The sequence below is a fragment of the Dinoponera quadriceps genome, unplaced genomic scaffold, assembly GCF_001313825.1.
Source record: "Dinoponera quadriceps isolate SergipeBrazil2010 unplaced genomic scaffold, ASM131382v1 scaffold628, whole genome shotgun sequence".
In the NCBI taxonomy this organism is placed as follows: domain Eukaryota; kingdom Metazoa; phylum Arthropoda; class Insecta; order Hymenoptera; family Formicidae; genus Dinoponera; species Dinoponera quadriceps.
This window is the reverse complement of record NW_014554836.1, coordinates 1,703,812-1,724,675: the sequence shown is the minus strand read 5'-3', so window position 1 is coordinate 1,724,675 and position 20,864 is coordinate 1,703,812. Positions and strand designations below refer to the sequence as shown.

The 20,864-nt window shown below is 47.0% G+C and overlaps 1 protein-coding gene across 4 annotated transcripts in view; it reads left to right on the top strand.

Annotated features, from left to right (window-relative positions):
• The window catches only part of LOC106742259 (protein held out wings), a 49,839-nt gene that overhangs the window by 5,389 nt on the left and 23,586 nt on the right, over nt 1-20,864 (top strand). For all 4 annotated transcript variants that reach the window (XM_014615014.1, XM_014615015.1, XM_014615016.1 and 1 more), the window contains exon 2: nt 20,484-20,617. In XM_014615014.1, the coding sequence (XP_014470500.1) occupies nt 20,484-20,617 (134 nt within the window). The remainder of the gene's footprint in view (nt 1-20,483; nt 20,618-20,864) is intronic.

Sequence of the window (20,864 nt, the reverse complement as noted above, 5' to 3'; positions counted from 1 at the left end):
TCTTAATTTATCCCACGAATAAATAAAACAATACTCGATTCGGCCTCGCGCGACCGGCGGCGCGGAAAGAGAGACGAAGCGTGTTCGCGCGCGAAAGTTTATTTATTATTTGTACGCACGAGTTCGCATATCACGGCTGTGGCCCACTTGTTGTCGCGCCGTCGCAATCGTCGTCGTTGTTATTGTCGTCATTGCCGTGTCGTAGATCGTCGTTTCGTCAACCGACGAAGACGCGGGCTCGAAATCGGTAGTGATAATGCGGACTCGCGAGCGAGCCTGAATTGCGCCAAGTACGCAGAAAAGACGCTGACCTCTCTCTGTATAAGCGCCGCAGAACCGCTTCTCGTGGGCACTCTCTCGGTGTATGCCCCTTTCCCTCCCTCTCTTTCCCCCCCTCCGCGCCCCCTCGTCGGCCGACTCGATATACCGCTCACTAGATCTTCGACCCGTTCTCGAAGTCCGGAGAATAGATCCACGGCGCGTAAACGCTCGACTCGCCGCGACTAATCGGCTCGTTGCTCTCTTTCTCTCTCTTTCTCACTTGCCCGTCTTCTCTACCTCCTTTTTTCCCCCCATTTATTTATTTACTCGTTTATATTCACCGATTTTTTTTAGATCCTGCTCGTTTCTCACTTGCCCGCGCGCCGTCGCTCGCGTGACGACGGAACATGTCCGCGTGAACCGGTGATTATCGATTGCTATTATTCGACGAAACCGTGCCGCGCTTTGCGGAGACGCGCACACCGCCCGTAATTGCGTGGTATTTTATGACTCCCTCCCTCCCCCCTTTCTCCCGGCGTGTCGCAGCTTTACGTAATACGCAAGGTAAGATCGCTGTCATTATATACTCCGGGGTGGTCTCTCTCTCAGCCGAGGAAGCCACGGAAACAGGGAAAGCGCCGACCTGCGCGCGTTCCGCCGATTTTTGACGGCGCGTCTTCGTTTTATCGAAAGAACTCGCGCGAAGTACCGTTCGTTCGCCCGCTCGCCCGCCTTTTGATATTCCGGTATTTTCGAGCGAATGAGGTTCCTCCCCTTCCTCCTCAATTCCCGCCCAGATCGACGGTATTTTATCAGGCACGGGGGAGGGGGAATTACGAAGGAACGCGTGTCGAGTGAGGACACGCGCGCGTGTTCGACTTTGGAAAGTCGGGAGAAAGCTGGCTCCCTCCGGCTTGTTTTGTTTTACGCGCTGGAAAGTAATATTGTGTGTACATTGCAGACACTCGACGGGTCTATCCTCGCATCTATCGAACGTTTCCGCACCTCCGTGCCACGCCGATAATCTCTCGCATCATTGCTCGGAGTTTTTCATCGTAACATTGAAACTCGCTTTATATTCTTTTCTTTTTGTAGCTACATTTCGTCGTTGATCGTTATCAGACGCCTGTTGGCCCGTCTTCTCGCTGAATTGAAATCTTCATTTACGTTGACTCGAGAGTTCTTTAATTGAGCATGACTTTGTAATACTATTTTTACGCACGGGAAGTAAATTAGTTTCAATGCAAGATTAATATTCTCGTGTACGCGAGAATATGTAATTTTACATATGAAGGTAAAATTTTGCTTATGTAATGAAATTCTAATGAAAATTATTCTTGAATAACAAGAATATATTTTTAGCGAAATTATATAGAATTTTTTGTATATACTTTCATCTTCAGATAAGATTATATATTCTTGCTCATAGATGGGAATATGAGTCTTGAATTGGTACTAATTTTTTTCTGTGTAATCTGCATTTTGATCCGAGAGATTTTTAATTGAATATGACCCTTTAATATCATTTTTATAATTTTCATGAAATTTTGTAATGTTATCGTTTTTCTCTAAAAATTTAATCAATTCTTATAATAGTGAGATTCTCCTACGATCATAAGTTGGCTTGTCGAATTGATTCGTCATCGTCGATGCGCATTATGAGAAACCTCCATTCTGCAGCCTAATCTCTCCCCCTCACCCTTTCCTCCTTTCTCGTTGAATTGAGAGACACTGTGCCGCGTCAGATCCGGGCGTCTATATGGAGTTTTTACATTTGTTTGTATACTCGTGTACGAGCCGGGCGTGTGGGAAGGCCGCGCGCGCGACACAACCTCTGTTCTCGCGAGCGCATCCATCGTCATCATCCCTCATAGTGATGCGCTCGAGAGGGCGGCCGGCGCGTTCAAGCGCGCTCTATTTCCACCGGGAGTGTGTAACGAGTTTTCTCGGTGACCTAGTGGCGCGAATAGAACTCGTATACGCATGCACCGAGCTCGCGTGTGTGTGTGTGTGTGTGCGCGCGTGTACGTGTGTAGATGCGCATGTGCGAGTGCGTCCTTTCGAAATTCTTTGGCCGAAACTTGGATACGCCGCACGGAGGGAGCGTTATGCGCTCGATTTCTCGCCAGGTCGCGACGTGACTAAGCACCGCCAGCTCTGCGACAGAGAGAGATATGTCGACGAGATTGCATCAAAGGGTCCTTTTTCCCCACAAATTCGCCGCCGTCCCGGCCGCCCTCGATAAGAAGTCGCGAAAGATATTCCCTGTCACGTGACGGAAACGTCGACAGTGAAACACTGTAGTAGTTTTAAAGTTTCGGGAAAGAAAACGTTTTTCCCCATTTTTCCGATTTCTTTTCCAAAGATAGAATAATTCGTTTAGAAACGCTGATATGCATTCGGTTAAGACCTGCCACATTTAACTTTTTTCCGTAAAGATGAGAAACCAAAAAATCCGCTGAAGAAAATAAGTTTTTTCCGAAAATTTAAAACTATATTTGCATAAAAAGAAAATGGTCTTAAATCAAGAATACAGGGAGAGAAATATTTTGCTGGCACAGCAGATTGTTATTATAGGGATAGCAAAAAGATTTGTTAAAAATATAAATTACTATTTGTTGAATAGACTGCAATCCATCTGCTCTAGATTTAAGACTAATTTTTTTCTGTGCTGATCCTCCGCGAAGAATCTGGACCGGAGAAATTTGTTCCCGCAGGAGACCGCGAATTCCCCCCCCGCGGGGGACTCATATTATCAGCATTCTCCGAGTGATTCGCGAGCGTCGTCGATTAACGGTATCTTATCGCGAGGATGCATCTGTCAGGGGCGCAGCCGAGCTCTCTCCATTTCGCGCGAGTTTACACTCCGGGATCTCATTTGCATCGGGAATGAGGCGCGCGTGAAGGGGGAGAGAAAACGATCCAAGCGTGTGTGCGCGCCTCGCGCGCGCTCGATCAATGGTGTAACTTTTCGTTATCCGACGTTGGGAGAGAGAAGGTGCGCGTTCCGCGAGCGCGCGCTCGCTCGCGTAAATACGCGCGATCGCGACACCGTCGCGCTCATTTCCAGCCGCTAATTATGCGCCGTCTCAGCGTCGTAGTACGTTCGTGCGTACTATGGGCGTGATTTCGTACGGGAATAAACAGCGGGAGCAAGCGAGACAACGCCCGACGACGTTGATGAGCGGCATCACCGCGCCGGCAATGAGGCTCCGGTCTCAATTAATAGCGGTACTGCGAAGGCCGAGGGCGCTTCCAAATTCGGAGAACGAACGCGAATCGAAATCGGATCATCGTACGATCGATCCGCCGACTGGAGATATTTCCCGTTAATTTCGTAACGCCTCGGGGAAAAGTGCGAAAGCCGGCGATCCTTTCCGAACGATTCGGTGATATTTATTGCGTGGATGTTTGTCGAGGAAAATGCTCTTCGTCTGAGCAGCAGTTACGTAATCTTTTTCGGAGATTGGGGGTATGAAAAGCCGGCAGTTTTAGCGACCATGAAAATTGCCGAGAAATTTGCCTGAGTTCGATGTTACTCTGAGACGCTCTTAAAGTCTATACCTATTTATATTTATACAGGTGATCTGTGAATTAGTAGAAATCTATTTTGGCATTCGTTAAATTCTTAATGTTGTAGAATTCAAGTTTTAACTAGGGCTAAAATTTCGACTCGGGACAATGGAAACCAGACACTTTCACACTTCCGCTTCTTCTAGAGAGAAGTTACACGATTGCCACCCTGAGGACTGATGAGAAAATCGCGCGATACCGTGTCCGTTGCGATACTTATTTTCGTCCATTCCAAAACAGCATTGAAGGAAAACGCGAGCGAGCGAGCTTTTCGCCGTCGGTCGCGTCGCGGGGGGTGCTGGAAAAATTCACAGATAGGCAGGATCTCTGCGAAGAGGCAAAGAGAGAGAGAGAGAGAAACGGCTCGGACGCGCAACGGGCGGTAGCACGTCCCGAAGAAGAGGCCTCTGTCTTGTTCACGCCGGCTCGAAAGCACCACGGGCGATCGCGTTCGGAGCCATCGCTAACCGGACTCGGTCTTCGACCCCCTTCTCTTCCATTACCACCCACCCTCCCTCTGCTCCTCTCGTCCTTGCTCGCCCCCTCCCGGTACCTTCGTCGAGGCGGCCGCATTCCTTCTCTCGAACGGTGAAGCCGCGTCGGCAGCAGCCTCGCCTCGCCTCCCTTCGCTCTGCCTTTTGCCTTGCCTCGTTTCGTCGACTCGACTCGCTCTCAAGAGCTCGATAGAGCGAGCTTTCCGAGCCCGTCGGGGCTCGTCGCGCGCGCCTTAGCTCGCGATCGCGCCGGATGAATCGAAGGTGTATTCAGCTTGGCGCGCGTCCTGCCATTGATCGAATCGCATCGGGGAGTCCCGGTATATCGGATGTACAGGGTGTACTGCCTGTTCTGAATTACCGTGACTTCTCTTCACGGAAAAAATATTTTGCTGGCACGGCAAATTCGTCAGTTACCGTATGGACGGAAAAAAAAAGATTTGTTAAGAGCAGGTTTGGGTAAACTAACTTCTTTTTTGAAGTTAAGTTAGACGTTAACGGCTTGTACAATTAATTTAATTAGGTTAAAAGTAACTTAAATAAAAACTAGCAAATTAAAAGTTGAGTTAAAATTAAATTAACTTATTAAATGAAAAATTTAATTATGACAACTAAACGTTCCGCTACAACAGCAAAATTATTTTTTCCGTGTGACAGATGTTTTTGCTGTTCGCATAATAACTGAGAAAAATTTGCCGTGTCGGCAAAATACTCTTCTCCCTGCTCGAGATATTTCGCGATGACCGAGAATGTGCGACCGGTTATTATCCCCTGTATCTTCTTTCTTCTGTTCTCGTGCATCTCGCTATCGGGAATTCCGCATCGAATTTCCATCGGAGCACCGACTGAAATTCCGATCGCCGTTGTACGCTCTGTAATTCGCAATAGATCTGTTCTCTCTCTCTCTCTCTCTCTCTCTCTCTCTCCCTGAGACCACTCTCACTTCGCCGTGAGCCGCTTATTTTCACGCGGAAACTGTGGGCGTTTCTGCGCTTCCGCCGGAAAAAAATCGCTTGTCTTCGCTCCTCGAGTCTCGCCACGTGTCAGTTTCAAATTGCTCTCGGTTTCCTTTAGTTTCTTTGCACTCGTGAGCTTGAGAACGATGTGAGATCTCTGTTTATCGAATATCCGCCGTGATAAATTGAAAAAGAAGAAAAATAAATGAGAGAATATTCATCGCGCTCGGCGACGCGATTTCGAACGAGCCGCTTGAAAATCGCCTTGTAGAATCATTCAATCCACTACCGACTCAGAAAGAAATCGACCTGAGAGAAATACGACTTTCAGGTTGTTATTTTTCCCGAAGAATTAAACTGGAATGTTTACCACACATCTGAGACAATTCGTGAAGGGCGCGACATTATCCTGAAAGATAAATTAAGCGAAAAATATTAACTCATAAATAACCTCACTAACATTGCACTTTTTTTACCTGGTATTCGTCATTGCTCTTCGTGCTTTAGAAATCTATTTTACTGCATCTAAATCGTTAGTTTTATCAGTAATATATAACGTAAATTTATATTTACACTATTTATGTTCAGACAATTGGCTTGTTCTTTTCAACTGAACTGGCTGCACTACTGGTTTAAGAAATTTACGCACACCCACACATATACTTAAGCATAAGAATCTCGTACGTACGCATTATATCACTTTATTGTGTAGATACATTTCTTGAACTGATGCGGCTAATTCAGTTAAAAAGAACAGATCAAATATTTCTTTCGTAAACGTCACGCAACGTGACCGACACGATTTCAGCTGCGCATCGCTGCTCAGAAACCATGGTCTATGCCACGACGAATACTTCGCATTTCTTCTATTCTTGTAAACGCACATATATATACGTAGTACTATAAGTTACACAATAGTTACTAAGTTAATCGAGATAACATTTTTTCCCACACTGGCGTTAGAAACAACGCGCGATCCAAGCTGCAGCGTTGACAATGCATGTATCAATATGGGACATCTTTTATCTTTTTGATATTTCCCTTTATATAAATTCAACAGGTGTACAATATTCAAATATACTTCTGACCAAACTATTCATTTATCGTTGTTATGTATAAATTTTAACTTTTATGTGGGTATTTCTTTAGCCGTGCACAGTTTTTCTTTTTCTCGGTGTGAAGCACACAAACTTAAAGCAATATTCCGGTTGATTCTGGTTTCTAAATTTTTCTCATGTTTACGGTTACACGCCAATTCGTGTGCGAAAGCCTTAACTGTGCACATTTCCCCGCCGACTCGCGTTCCGCGTCGTCGTGGGCGACACGGTGCGCGTTTACCTGATGGTTCGGTGAGCGCGCGTGCGGGTTGCATAACGAAACCGCGTGGCGGCCGGCCGCCGCCGTCGCGTTAAGTCGCCGTAATAAACGCGGGGGAAACGGCAGTGTGCGGCCGTGATTATTTATAACCGCGACTTTTCTCGGCGTTTGGTAAAAGCAACGAATGCGCGCCGCGCCCGTCGTCGCCTCTTGGATTTTTTTCATCGACTTTCCAGCGAGAGCGGGAGCGAACGACACCGGGTTCTCTCTATCGACCGAACTGAAAACGTACGGCCCCCAAGATCTCGCTCTCGGTGCGGCGAGTAAAGCGAGGAGGAAGCCTCGCTATTGTGCAAGGAACACGCATTTGACCTCTTGTGAAAAAGCCCGCGTTAGACTAGGATATTATCGATTATATAATTTTTCCCTGAGATGGAAACGTAAAAATTCGTTTAAAGTGTCAATTTTTTAATTTGAAAACATTTGGGATTTTCACGTTTTCGTCCGAGGGAAAGATTACATAATCGATACCCAGGACGGCATCGCATAATTTTTGTCCAGGAGTGGAAGAATGAAAAGTTTCACGTTACCATAGTTCGAAAAGATACATGTGATGGCTAAGGCCGTCGAATCATCCCATGAGACTTTTCACGTTTCCGCTTTTAGGAAAAAGGTAGAATTGCTACCTGACTTCCGAGACTGAGGGATTTCGGATTGAAGGTTGCAGGTTGACCGATCGGAAATGAGCTAGGATCGATTTGTAAAAAATTCGAATTCACTCATTTATTTAAATAAGAAATATTTTCTTATGGAAATATCTCCTTGGTACAATTATAGTTCTAAAGTTTCGGAAAAAAACTGGATTTTTCTCAAATTTTCCGCAGATTTCTCGGTTTTTTTTTTTATTTTCCTTACGGGAAGAAGTAAATGTAGCGAGTTTTAACCGAACACGCGTTTTTTATCAAATTTTTTTAAACAAAGTTCAGAAGACAGTATCTGTCTTCAATATCTAATCTGGTAAGGGCTGATAACCCGTACCGAACCGCCACGTGTCTTGGAGAGAAGAATGAGGGTTCACGAATTGGAGGTTTCGGGCTTCTCGACAGGTAGCCATTCTTCTGGAGATCACTCGGGAACGCTCGAGTTCTGATCTCTGGTTCGCGATCCTCGATCTTCACGACTCCCTGTCGTAGTCCGATACGGTGAGCGAAGTGAGAGAGAGAGAGAGAGAGAGAGAGAGAGAGAGAGAGAGAGAAGGAATCCAGTCCTCGCGCGCCTTTCGTGAGGATCCTTTCGTAACGTTCGCCGACGCGGAGCCTTCTTGGGGTATTGAGTCGTGCTTCTCGTCGCCGTGGATGACGATATCACTCCTTTTTTTCCCCTCTCCTGCTCAGTTAACCCATTAACCCGTTAAAGCTGCCGAACGTGGAAGAGGAGGGCTCTCTCGACCTTTGTCCTCGCGACGTGACGAGACGTCGGGGAGAGGGATATTTCCCTTCAATTACCACACACTCCCGCGAATTTCCGTTTCAAGTCAGAATCGAAAGCACAATTCGCAGCGACGAAACCGCCGATCCGTACCTTCATCCGTGATCTCGTTTGCACGAGAATTTATGACCGCGGCGATAACGACGAGTTGTTGACGCCGAGTTGCACGCGACGCCGCAATCACGCCCGGAAGAATCGCGGTCGGCAACCTGGTATTTGCGCTTTAGTCCGAAATATCGTGCCGGTTATCCTTCGCGAATATAGGTCTCGCTTCCGTGCCAACGTCGTGCGTCCGTAATCCGGGGCTCGTTGATGCGATGCGCGCCCGCGATTTGCCTTGCCCTCCCCCGAAAGCGCGCGACGGAAGCCGGGGCGATATTTCTGAAATGTGGAGGCGTCGAGAGACGCGAGAGAAAGAGAGAGAAAGAGCGAGCTCAGTGTTTACCGCGCCCCACCGGCTCGGATTAGTTTACCGGCCGCTTCGGAAAAATCTCTTGGCACGCGCGCGCGACTACCTCGCTGGTTATCCGCGGCATTTCCACGCTCGACCGCCCGCGGAATTCGGCAAGCCGCGAAACATCGCGATCGGGACAGTCGTTAATGTTGCCCGGCACCGCAACGAATCAGTTTTCTGTCCCGATTCGATCTCTGCCCTGTGCGAACTTGAGTCCGTCCAAACGTGAAGGAACCCCCGGCGATATATCACCGATGATCATCAAGAACGATCACGGCTAATTAGTACAATTTTAATCATTAAGTAGTTTTCATATTAATTGATAGTAATTTATAGCAATTTTAATAATTGTTTATAGTAATTTTGGATCTTAATCATGAGAAGGAGGTAGTATTATGTTCCCTTGTCTACGTTTTTTTTTTACGGTAACTTCGTTAAGAGTCAATGAATCGAGAACTTACTTGTTGGCAAAACGTCATACTATTAACTTGGCATAATTCGAGATGTGCACAGCGAAATAAAATGTTAAATAACCCAACGTGTAACACTCAAGTGTACATATATTCGTGTGATAATACGCCCGAATTTGAGAAGTATGAGGAAACGCGTATAATTAAATGTTAAAATGTACTTTGAGAACGTTTCGGAATTAAGAGGAGCCCTTATACTTACAAGAGCCGCGTCTTCTCCTCTGGTAATCGTTTCAATTTGAAGTTTCGGCTGCGAATAATATTGGAAGTGCCTCGGATTTTCGTGCGACCGTTCAGAAGCTCTTGAAGAACATTCGAACCCGCATCGCTAGTTTGCCCCTCGTCTCTCCTTCCGTCTCGTTTCATCTCACGTCGGGGCTTTTTTTGGCATCGACTCTCTTCCCGTAAGTATCCTCTCTTCGGAGAGAGAGACGAGCGAACGACGACTCCCTCATGGATCGCGCTCGTTCGACCAGCAACGGCGTTTCTCCGCTTCTAAATAAGGAAATGCCTACGCTCTCCTCCTCCGCCTCCGTCGTCGTCGACGATTGTCGCGCGCGCAGTTGTTCGCGCGCACGATCGCTCTCTCGCGCGCGCACATACACGCGCGGCTCTTAACCCATTTAATCCCACAGCTCCATTTTTGGAGCGGTCACGATTGACCGGTGGAAACGGCGGAGGTTGAAAGTGTCGTGTTATTTCTTCAGCCTCTCTCGGCTCGCGCTCGTGAAGTGCGCCGCGCTCGCTTGCATTAAATCCTCATATCTTCGCCTCGGGTTTTTCTTATCGGCGTAATCCTTGTCAGAGAACATCCGAATCGCCTCGGGGGAGAGAAAACGCTCTCGGGATCGCGATGGAAATATCTCGGAGCTGCGGGAGCTCCGGAAAGTCGATCAGAGAATCACATGCGAATCGGAGAGAACTCGAGCCTTCTTCTCTTTCTCTTCTTCTTCTCTTCTCGAAGAAGACGAGCTTTCAAGCTCTTTTATCACCGCCCGGCAATCGCACGCACGAGCCAGCGCGAAACCGAGAACTCTCTCTCTCTCTCTCTTCTCTTTTTCTCGAGAGCAAAAGAGAGGAAACAACGTATGCAACGCGGTCTTTAACTCGAGCCCTTAAGGGTCCGGCACGGGCCAATGACCGGACCGGTCCTGATGATCGGCGCGACGCCGCGCTCCTCGGCATTCGCGAACGGCTTCGTCGGGGCTGCCGCATCGCCATCTCCGACACGGCAGTTGTGTGTGCGCGTCGTATTACTGCAGGCATCGATAATGCCCGGCCACTTACCGGATTGAAGCTGCTTCGATCAAAAAGAGATTACAACCGACCGGACCGTCCGCTTCGTCAACGCTGACGGCAGTTGGTCTCCGGGGCTCCATCCGAGGATCACCCTTTCGCCTTTCCCGTTTCGACTTCCATCCCGTGTCACATTGTTGCGACACCCACGACGGACGCTCGCGATTCTCCGTGTAGTATCTCTCCCCCGCCCCTCTCTCTCTCTCTCTCGTTCTCCGTGACTGTTCATCACTCGGCGTGTTGTATTTTCCTCTTGCCACGTTGTAACCTTTGCGACGTGATTTCCTCCCGTCCCCCGCTGGAGACGGCGTCGAAAAAGGCGCGTCTTCGATTAATATAGATTCGCGCGCATCGGCCGTCGCGATCGTCGTCGTAACCGGTTCGTTTTCGTTCGCTCCTTAAGATAGTAGTAGCGTAAAATGAATTTTTCAAGAATTTATTGAAACTTGCACTATGTACGGATTTAAATGTGACCTAATCATTGACGCAATTAGAGAACGATTGACCATTCGAAAGCTGAGATATTCGCAACCAAACGAAGGATCGTACGAAAGTCGAGATGACGTCAAAATGATTTTGACACCATTCTAACGCCATCTTGACTTTTACGTGACTTTTGTCACGTTCCCCCACTTGGGAATTGAAAAGTGACGCTTTTTATACGTGTATTTCGAGGTTATCATGTGTGTACGTTTATCTCAACTTCATTTTAAATTGATATTTATCATTTAGATAGTGAAATAAGTGTACAAATACCTTATTTATCACTTGTATACTCGCATATTTCTTCGTCCTTGCAAAATTCCCCGCTTCTTCATATTTTTCCGCATCTTTGAATTTTCTCGCTCGGGAAAACGTAAAACGGGACTCCGGCTGGTGGAAATATCTCGGAATCGGCTGAACCGTTGGCCGGAGGAGGCCGCGGGCCGCGATATGCTTTCAGCTATGCTTTCAGAATCTCCATCTCGCTGGGAGGCGGTAATTAATCGCTTCGCACGTCTCGGATTTTTGTTTCTTTTCACGAAACGACGTGGCGAAGTAACGGGGCTGTGTCGCAACTCACCACCGCCGGCTCCCCGCGCCTCCGAGATCATATTCCTCGATTTCGGCAGAAAGCGACGATAATTCATTGTCAGTGACGTTTTCGGGAGGATCGGCGGGCCAACCAGTCATTTTCTCTCTTACGCGCGGGCGCGCGCATTTAAGAATTACCGGCAAGGACATGCTCATAGATCAGGATCTATGGTCCTCCTCAGCCGCCTACCTGAATTTCACTCGACCCGGAGCGCCCTCATCGTCCGTGTGGATTCTCGAACGGATACAGAAATCATGTTTTCTCGCAAGGAGTGACGCGCAGGAGGCGGCGCTCCTCCTACGGCTTTTATTGCGTCTGGAAGGCCGATCGTTTATTTAGAAGGGAAACGCGCGACGGGACTTTGCTTCTCGGGGACGGCTCGAAATCTCAATGGACGGCGACGACGACGACAACAGTCGTGTTTAACGGTATATTTTTCCTCGCTCGGAGAGAATTCGATAACGAGAAACCGGGCCTCTTTCTCGCCGACCGTGTGTGTTCCTCTGTGGAAGCGTAGGATACGCTTAATAATGTACCATGAAGGATATGCCGCGCTTACGAATATGGTATCGCACGTATCTCCCCGACTTCCTACGTCTATTACGTGCATCCATAAACGCGTCATTTCGTAACGCGGTGCCGAAGTGTGGGAAGTCGGAGGCGCGAGATTGAGACACGCGGAAATAATACGGCCGTCAACTATTGTTCCCCGTTAATTATTTCTCTCTCTCTCTCTCTCTCTCTCTCTCTCTCTCTCTCTCTCTCTCTCTTTTCTGTCCGAAGCTCGCCCTCGCGCGGCTCCCAATTTTTAGATTTACGTTTGCCCGACCTCACCTCTCTTCTCCCCCGTGAAATAAATCCACATGGAAAAGTTTACTGGAATCTAGTTGAAATCTATTCCGATTTCTCTCGAGAATATGATGGATTCTGATTGGGAAATCTGTGAAGATTCGGATTACAGAGATATAATGTTTCAAACTATGTTGTACTTGGGGATGTCGGGGAAATTTCCATACGGGCAATTTAATCAGGACCGACGAAAAAGACGGAAAAATAGAGACGTTGTAAGATAGGACGTTGTAGATTGAAAGGTAAAAATAGTTTCATTTTTTCTTACAAGTTTCTCGAATGCCAGAGATGAATTTCCGATTGACTTAAGGTTCTAAATGAGACCCGGGCAGATTCCATTTGTTCTACTCAACGTTTTTCTCGAGTGTTCTTATGATTGGGACAAGAATGGGATTCCTAATTGGTATCGCAATATGTTTACACCTATTTGGGACAAGTTCGGGCAACCTGATCAGAAACTATGTTATACTTGGGAACGTTTTGGGAAATTTCCGCGCGGGAATTTATCTTCAAAATTCACTGTTTATTTCTGAAACTAAATTCTTCGCTTATCTTCAAAGACAAACGAGAATGTTCATTTATTGTCTCATTTATTTCTGAAAATTACATTTCGAAAAAAATCACGGCGTTTATTTTCAGAAGTAGAGTTATTTTCTCCCACTCGTCTCTTCTTTCCTAATAGATCGGCGAATGTGTGAGAGCTTCCAAGCTCTCGACATCGCGACGACATGCGTCCCCGAATTCGATGCGCGTCCACGCACTCCGGACTCCCGCCCCCTTCGATTTTCCGCGTCGCGATTTCACGAGTCGGTTCCTCCGGTGCGAATCTCGCGTTTGTTGCGTGATTTCTGGAGCACACGGCGTGTATAAATAGGAACGCTTGCTTCACCGCGCAAAAATAAGCCGGGAATTGCTTAAGGATGGGCGCTAGATAGATAGATGGGTGCACGAAAGAGAAAGAGAGAGGAAAGGGGGGGGGGGGCAAGCCAGTTATGAATTTCACGCGCGATCATATTTGCGATGTCGCGCCCGTCGCCAATTAAGTATTTTGAGGGATCTATCTTGCAAAGTCGTGGACAGGAAGAGGGGGAGGGAGAGTATCTTACGCGCATTTTCCGCTTAAGAAATATGTTCAAAATCTACCTCTTCCAGAATTGGTTAGGAAAGAGTAAAAAAGTATGCGTGCACGTGGCGCGAAACACTACCGTGTCTCTTAATCCTGACAGTAAGTCTGAATCCACAATGGTAGGTGGTACACAGTAAAAAATTTTGTGTTAAGAACGGTCCACTGAAATGTTGTGTTACTTTACACGGGGGAATGTGTTGAAAAGTACACAAATATAATGTTATATTAACACATTCAACTTAGTAAGCCTTTAGCCTGTTGCTCTGACCACTAAATTGTATCGTAATTATTGGCAAGGAGCATCTCCGGCACTACCAGATTATATCGCATTTCCTAAGATCTAAGGCCTGTTGTTCGATAAGTCGTATGTTGAATGTCAGGACGCAGCCGATGGTCCGATGAGAGAATTTATTTCTCGACAACGAGTTCTCCTCATCGAACCATCGGTTGCGTTCCGGCACACAAAACCTATCAGTGGCTTTCCGTATCCGAGTCGAAATCTCAGTCCTACTTTAAATCTAATTCAGTCCTACATTAAGTGTTCAGAGATTTTCTATTATGCTCTTTTGGTGCTATTATTGGGGAAGTTATTGCTGTTTTCCTCACTCGAAGACTTGATGTAGGAATTAAAATGTAGACTCTGGAGGACTAATATATTTTGTTGACAATAGCGACTTTTAGGGATCTAAATGATCCAAGGTGTGACTATTCCCGGGTTAAGAAGAGAAACGGTGCGCTGCAAAATGAACGGAGCCTTGGGATCAGTTTGATCCCGCTTTATTAATAGAGGATTAATCACGATCGTGTAAGTTCGCGCGCTCATTCGGTCCTCTTACGGGGGAAGCCGGTCGGCATAATCGCCGCGACGGAAAAAATGCGAACCGTCCCCGAAGTGACGACGTCGACAATTCTTGGTCAGGCTGTGCGTAATCGACTCTTGCACATTTACCACACGCGGGGTGTGTGCGATCGGCGCCTCGCGCAGCGGCATTTTCAAGTCACTCGCCGCGTCGCCGGTCTAAAAATGGAGATCACGTAACGCATCGGCGTTACACCCGGGTAGAGAGGTGGGCAGTCGCATTCTCATTGTAACGGCATTTCTGCTGCTCTGAGTTCGCGGCCTCGTGGTGCGCTAGCACGAGCAGCACGAGAAAGACAGAGAGAAGGAAAATCCAGCTGACGGTGTGTGTTTATCGGTCGGCCGCGACGACAGCTTTTTGCTGTCTGTTGTTGTCGATGCGAGAGAGCCACGTGTAGCCTGATAATGCGCGCTATTATTGCTCCGCCACGGTTGACACGTTTGATTCGCCGTCGTTTGTGCTCAGCGTGAAGAGCGCGGGGAAAATTTCGCGGAGTCGTCGGGAGCCGGGAAAATATTTTCTTTTCATCTGGCACGACCGACCAAGTAAATTTTTCCCTCCTTGAAGAACTTCCCGATAATTCCACGATTCCTCTCCGTAAAAATCGCTTAACGGAGGTGAGCGCACTGTGATTTCGCCAAGAAGAGGAAAGGGGGAGGAGTGGAGGAGAAGCTTCTCTAACGCCGTGTGTCTTCCTCGAGAGAGGACGATCCATCAGCTTCCGCCACGATATGTGTCACGGATCGTGGTTTCGCGATTACGACATCGGTGATCTCACCGCGCCGATGCGAGCGAGCGAGCGAGTCCGCGTCGCCGGCACACCCACCCACGTGTGCATCGCGCGTCGCAATCTACGTATCGGTATTCCTCTGTTCTCGGTGCATCGGCGAGTTCTTAGGCCTGTCGTAGCCCGTGAAGGAAGGGAAAGAAGGAAGCCGTGAAACGGCAGAACTTGAACGGCCAACCGGTCGCGGCCCGAGAATCACTGAGAAAGCAAGACTGACGCATTTCCGTTCAAATTTCCTCCTTTTTTATTTATTCTTTTTTGCATCTAGAAAATCATACTTGTAGAATTACGTGGCGAGTCTGACGCATTTCCATTTGAAATTTTCCTTCCTTTTTATTTTATTTTTTTATCATATCCAGAAAAAATCAAACTTGTAAAATCAAGTGGGAAGACCGACGCATTTTCTTTTCCCTCTTCTGCTTTCCCCCTTATTTTTTATCTATAAAATAAAATTTGTTATGTCATTGGAGGCAAATTTGGAGAATTTTTAGACTTCACACATCGTGGGAGCTGAGCGAAGCTCGCCGATACTTCTCGGCGATGGGCGTTCCGCGAGTTTCCCGACGACTTCCGCGATTAATCGCGACGCGCCTCGCAGCTCAAGTTTCGACTTACTCTCCCTGCACGCTGGTGGCATCGGCCTCTACGCCGCGATTCCAATGGGAACGCAAACGGACAACCGTTCTCCGTTCTGATTCCTCTCCTAACACCCGTCGCGTTGACATTGAACGCGAAGGTGTGCGCGTACTTGAGAAAAAGAGAGGAGACAGTCTCTCTCGCTCTGTCCCCGTATTTCCATCGGACACTCGCGTGACTACCGGCGACGACACGTAGCATTTTGGCTGGTACGCGGCATCGGGTGAGAGAGAGGCGACGAGGGACAGAGAGGAGCGATGTTAGAGATAGCGGGAGAAAGAGAGAGAAAAAGATAACGAAATAGAGAGAGAGAGAGAGAGAGCCAAGAAGTCAGTCAGCTGATGTCACGCAGATGGGCTGGTGAGCTACGTCGTGCTAAAAGCGGCTGTGATGCCCTCCTTTATTTCTCTCCCACCACCTCCTTCTCCTCTTCCACAACCTCCTCCGTTGCCCCCTCTCACTCCTCTTTCTCCTCCATTCCCTCTGTTTTTCTATCTGCGCGTCTATCCGCTCTGTGCGTCTTCTATGTGCTTCTCTCTCTCACGCGGACTTCTCTCTTCTATCCGCAGAAGAGGCGATAGAGGAAGATGACCACGATGATGAAGAAGAACGTACGAGCATACCGCGAATCGCCTGACGCATTCTCTCTCTCTCTCTCTCTGTTTCTTTGTCTCTCTCTTTTCCGATCTCCTGAGAAAATTGCGGCAAGATGATGTGAGAGACGCGTGCGGGAGAACTGGGCAGCAGCTCGGCCGTGGAAAAATCTCGTTGTCTCTATTAGCGTGAACAATTTTCGTTCGACGAATCGGGGGGTCTAATTGATCTCTCTCAGCGGCACGCGACGCTTTACATGAGAAACGCGTTCGTGGCATTTGTAGGATGAGAGGACGGTGAGAGGAATGGGTAGGCATGAGGAATCCGTGCTCGCGATATTGTCACGCGTGTCTTCCCCCCGTTGATCGCGAACAGCTCGCCCATTCAGAGGTTAATAATCGGTTTCTGCCCGAGATCGCGGCGGCGATTGCCTGAAGAAGAAGCGCACTTTGACGCACAGTCGCGAATTGATATAAACTCGGGCTTTATCACGGAGAGATTCATCTGCAGCGGTTTTGAAAGCGAGCCTGGTCCCTCGGTAGAGATCGCCCGCCTCGGCCTCTTTCGTGTTCCCAGACGGAAATGTGTATCTCTCGTGCGAAGTAGGTGAAGATGTTTCAAGTAGGTGAGGATANCCCCCCCCCCCCAGATATTCTTATCCTGCTCCCGATAAAAGAAATCTCGCGAATATTTTACTCCTGAGGAGATATTCCACTAAAGAGAAATACATGTTATCGCGAATATATTACGCTATGTTGGGGACGAAATTATCCGTCATGTTGCAATTTTGTATATTAAAAAAATATTCTTGTAAATATTTTTATCCCATCCACCTTTAAGAAGAGGAAAAATATTCGTTATCACGTTGTGTGATATTATTTGTTAACAAATATTTTCGCAAATACTTTTATCTACTACATTCTCTAACAAGAGAAAAAAAATATCTGCGCAAATATTTTCTTTTTATCTTTCTTCTGATGTGAGAATAAGATACAGGATGTCCCGGTTCTCGCGACTTTTAATCTTACCGAGAACCTTCTCTGAACAATTTCAAGTTAATTTTTCTCAACGGAAGTATCGAGACACCATTAATTTCCGAGAGATATAAGCGATTGAAAAAGTGGAACTTTTTGCGAACTACCAAATGGACATAATATTATATATAAAAAATATCCCCGCGAATACTTTCATTCTGTCTACTTTTAGGGAGAGAAAAGTATCTGCTGAAATATTTTTATTCTTCTGAGAAAAAGATATTCCCATGAATGTATTACGCGTTGTTGAAGAAGATATTATCCGTCATGTCGGAGAGACAATACTTTTGTTCCCTCAAAAACTTCACATCGCGTGCCTTCTGTCGTTTCTTTTCTTTTTTCTTTCGTTCAAGTTTAAAATCGCAGCGTCGCACTTAGCGTGACGTTGAAAAGCGATGCGGCTCGTTATGATGACGATGGCCATCACTATAGCGGCGGCGGCGGAGTCGATGTCGCGGATCATCGGCATGGGAAGACGACGAAGAGCCGAAGAGGTCAGGCATGCGAGAAAGTGGGGCAGACGCGGAACGTTGACCTTTACGTGCGGCGGATATACGCGTTGTAAAGAACACGAGACACCGGGGTACGCTCGATGGGAGCCGAACGTGCCGCCGCGTGGCGCTCCTTTGTCGCAGTACCCTCGGCGTACCGCAGTAGAATAGGATAAACAGGTTCACCTTTAGAAATACCGTGGATGGATTGTCCCTCGGGTGCCGGGGATATTCAAACAACCTGTGCCATCCTGCTCACTTTGCGTTCATTCCAAAGCCGGCCTACGTCAGAGCAAGAATTCAACCGGGACTGAATATAATCGAGATACAATCGTGAAGGGAGAAATTAATTATTTGATATCGGAGGGAATTTAAATCCCAGTTTGAATTCAATTTTCGGGTCTTTTGAGTTTCATAGAAAATCTCAACTCGCTTAAATTTGAAGAGAAAGATTGACAGAACCTTTAAACAAAAGCTGGGATTTTTACAAAATTAAATTTTAAAGCTTAAAATTAAATTAAAAATAATAAAAAATTAAAATTAGATTTCACGAATTAAATTTAATTTAAAACTAGAATTTAAATTTTCCCCGAAATTTCTCTAAAAACAAACGAGAGTTCAATTTAAAGAATTCTTAACGAGGATCCGAATTCCTTCATTGTAATTTTTTTTATTGCATATCATTTCCTCCCCCCGTGTTTGAAACTTCATTCGGTCGGTCCGCAGCTTTCGAGCGAACTGTTGACCGTGAAGACGGTGTCAGAGTTCGAATAAAAAATAAAAGCATACACCCGTCGCACCGTTGTTCGTCCTCCATCTTCACTCCGCGGAGAGATATTTCAGTTCTACCTGTGCGCGCAGCGCAACATGGATTGTTCGATTTCTTCCGATCGCGACACAAGGAGCACGTTGCGCGCCACGCCCAACCGTTAGATTTACACAGCTCCGTTATTAGCGTTGCGTTTAACGCACGGATAAGTCTCGTGCGTGCGTGAGTGCGTGCGTGCGTGCGTGAGTGCGTGCGTGCGTGCGTAAGTGCATGAGTGCATGCATAGGTATGCAAAGGATATGAAGCGCGTCTAGCTTACGTGGTCTCGCCGTGGTCGTGCAGAGCCGCGCTCGTCACAAAGACCAGACCAGCAGTCGCACACGAGACGACGTATTATCGAATGAAGGATGCACGCGGTTCCATTTCGCTCGTGCTTGGTCTCGTTTTCCTCGTTAGTTTAACAGTCGAATTACCGTAACGTCCAACATTCCCCGGCAAATGCTGTAATCTCGCCACTGCTATCCGAGCATGTGCGTAATTATAACCGTTAACGTAACAGTCCGTTACGTTAACGTAACGTGATAAATCTGCCGCTCTTGCAGCGGAGGCCACCTTGTATAAGCTGTCGATCCCTGACCTGTTGTGATTGCCGGATACCATTGTAGCGCGCGCATGCAGTGTGGAGCAATCTTTGAACGACTTGAAAAATTCCTTCACTCGTCGAGTGAAACTTCTTTCTCACACGGGAAAGCAATTCCGTCGGTGCGACTGAATTTCTCGTTCTTCCCTGGGGACCAGATGAAAATTCGGCTGGGTGGGGACAGAGAGAAAGAGAGAGAGTGTCTCGTAAGGGGTTTCTACTTGGCCAATTGCTCTCGGTTGTCTCAATCGAGTTTTAATGCAGCTGGTATGTTCACACGAATGTTCTCGATCGAAGTAACAGAGACGTTTCTTGTTACCGAGTTTTCGTCTGGTCGCTATATTCAGTCGCAGGAACCGAGTTTTTTCTTGGGGGGAAACAGAAGATGAGTCGGCCGATGAGAGTAAAAGAAATCTACTTTGTATTGAATTTTTATATATTCGACGAATCTTTGTATATTTCACATGAATAATAATTTTAAGAATTTTAATTTCAATTTTAAATACATAAAAGAAAAAAATAGTTATTCAAGAATAATTTTCATAAACTGAGAGGAAAAAATATTGAATAAAAAGGATAATATCTTCAAACTAATACAATTCTTAGTTGGGAGATGTCGTTTTTTCTATCCAAAATCTCTCCGAGTTCATGAGAAAATTGTTCTTGAATAACAAGAATATATTTTTCTTTCTGTAAACAAGTTTTTATCTTCTTATAAGATTTATATATTCTTGTTTATATATCGAAATACGAGTCTTGAATTGATACTAATTTTTTTTTTTCTGAGCATTAATAATAATCGTATAACTTTAAGATCGCGTTAAATTTCATGATACTTCTGAGAGGATGGAAAGAACATATCCAGTCGGCCGTCACTTTTTCGGTCCCACGCGAATTCCCGAGGAGTCCAAGGAGGAGAGATCATTCTCGACCTTCGCGCATAACCAAGTCGATCGCTCGTTTACTCTAAATAGTCATCCGCTGATTCACGCTCGAACACGCCGATCGGCCTTTTCTTACTGTTCTTCGTGGCGGAGGTTCTCGGGAGAGAGAGAGAGAGAGAGGGGGGGAAAGAGATTTGTTGTTCAATAATCTTCTCTCGAATCCCAACGAATTCCACGGCGGCGAATGTCGCGTATGTGCGAACGAGCGCGCGCCCGCGCATAATCGGATCGTTCGTTACGTGATTACTCGGTCGTGCCGATTAATCACTCGCTGATTCACGCTCGCTCGCTCGCGCACACTTCGATCGTTCTCCAGCCCCTCATCGACGCTCCGATTCTCATTTAATCCGTTTCTAATTCGATTTGCAGAGATCGCGAAGGTGCGGGCGAGCCTTTTTCAAATCAGTGGAGTGAAGAAGGAGCCGCTGGTGTTGCCGGACCCCGAAGGCGACATCACGACGCTCACGGAGAAGGTCTACGTACCCGTTAAGGAACACCCAGACGTAAGTGTACCACGAGAAACGAAAGACGGATGGAAAGAGAAACAAAGAGACCGGCAGAGTGAGAGAGAGAGAGAGAGAGAGAGAGAGAGATCTCGTTGCGCGAACGGCCGCGCAAACTTGGCGCGCCTCCCGGATTATTTCGACGTGCGTGATTCAAGGACTCAGGATGAAAACACCGCGCGCGCACGAGCTGACCAATCCGTAGGAAACTTGAAGCGAGATAGCTACAGAGCTTCGTGGAATGCTC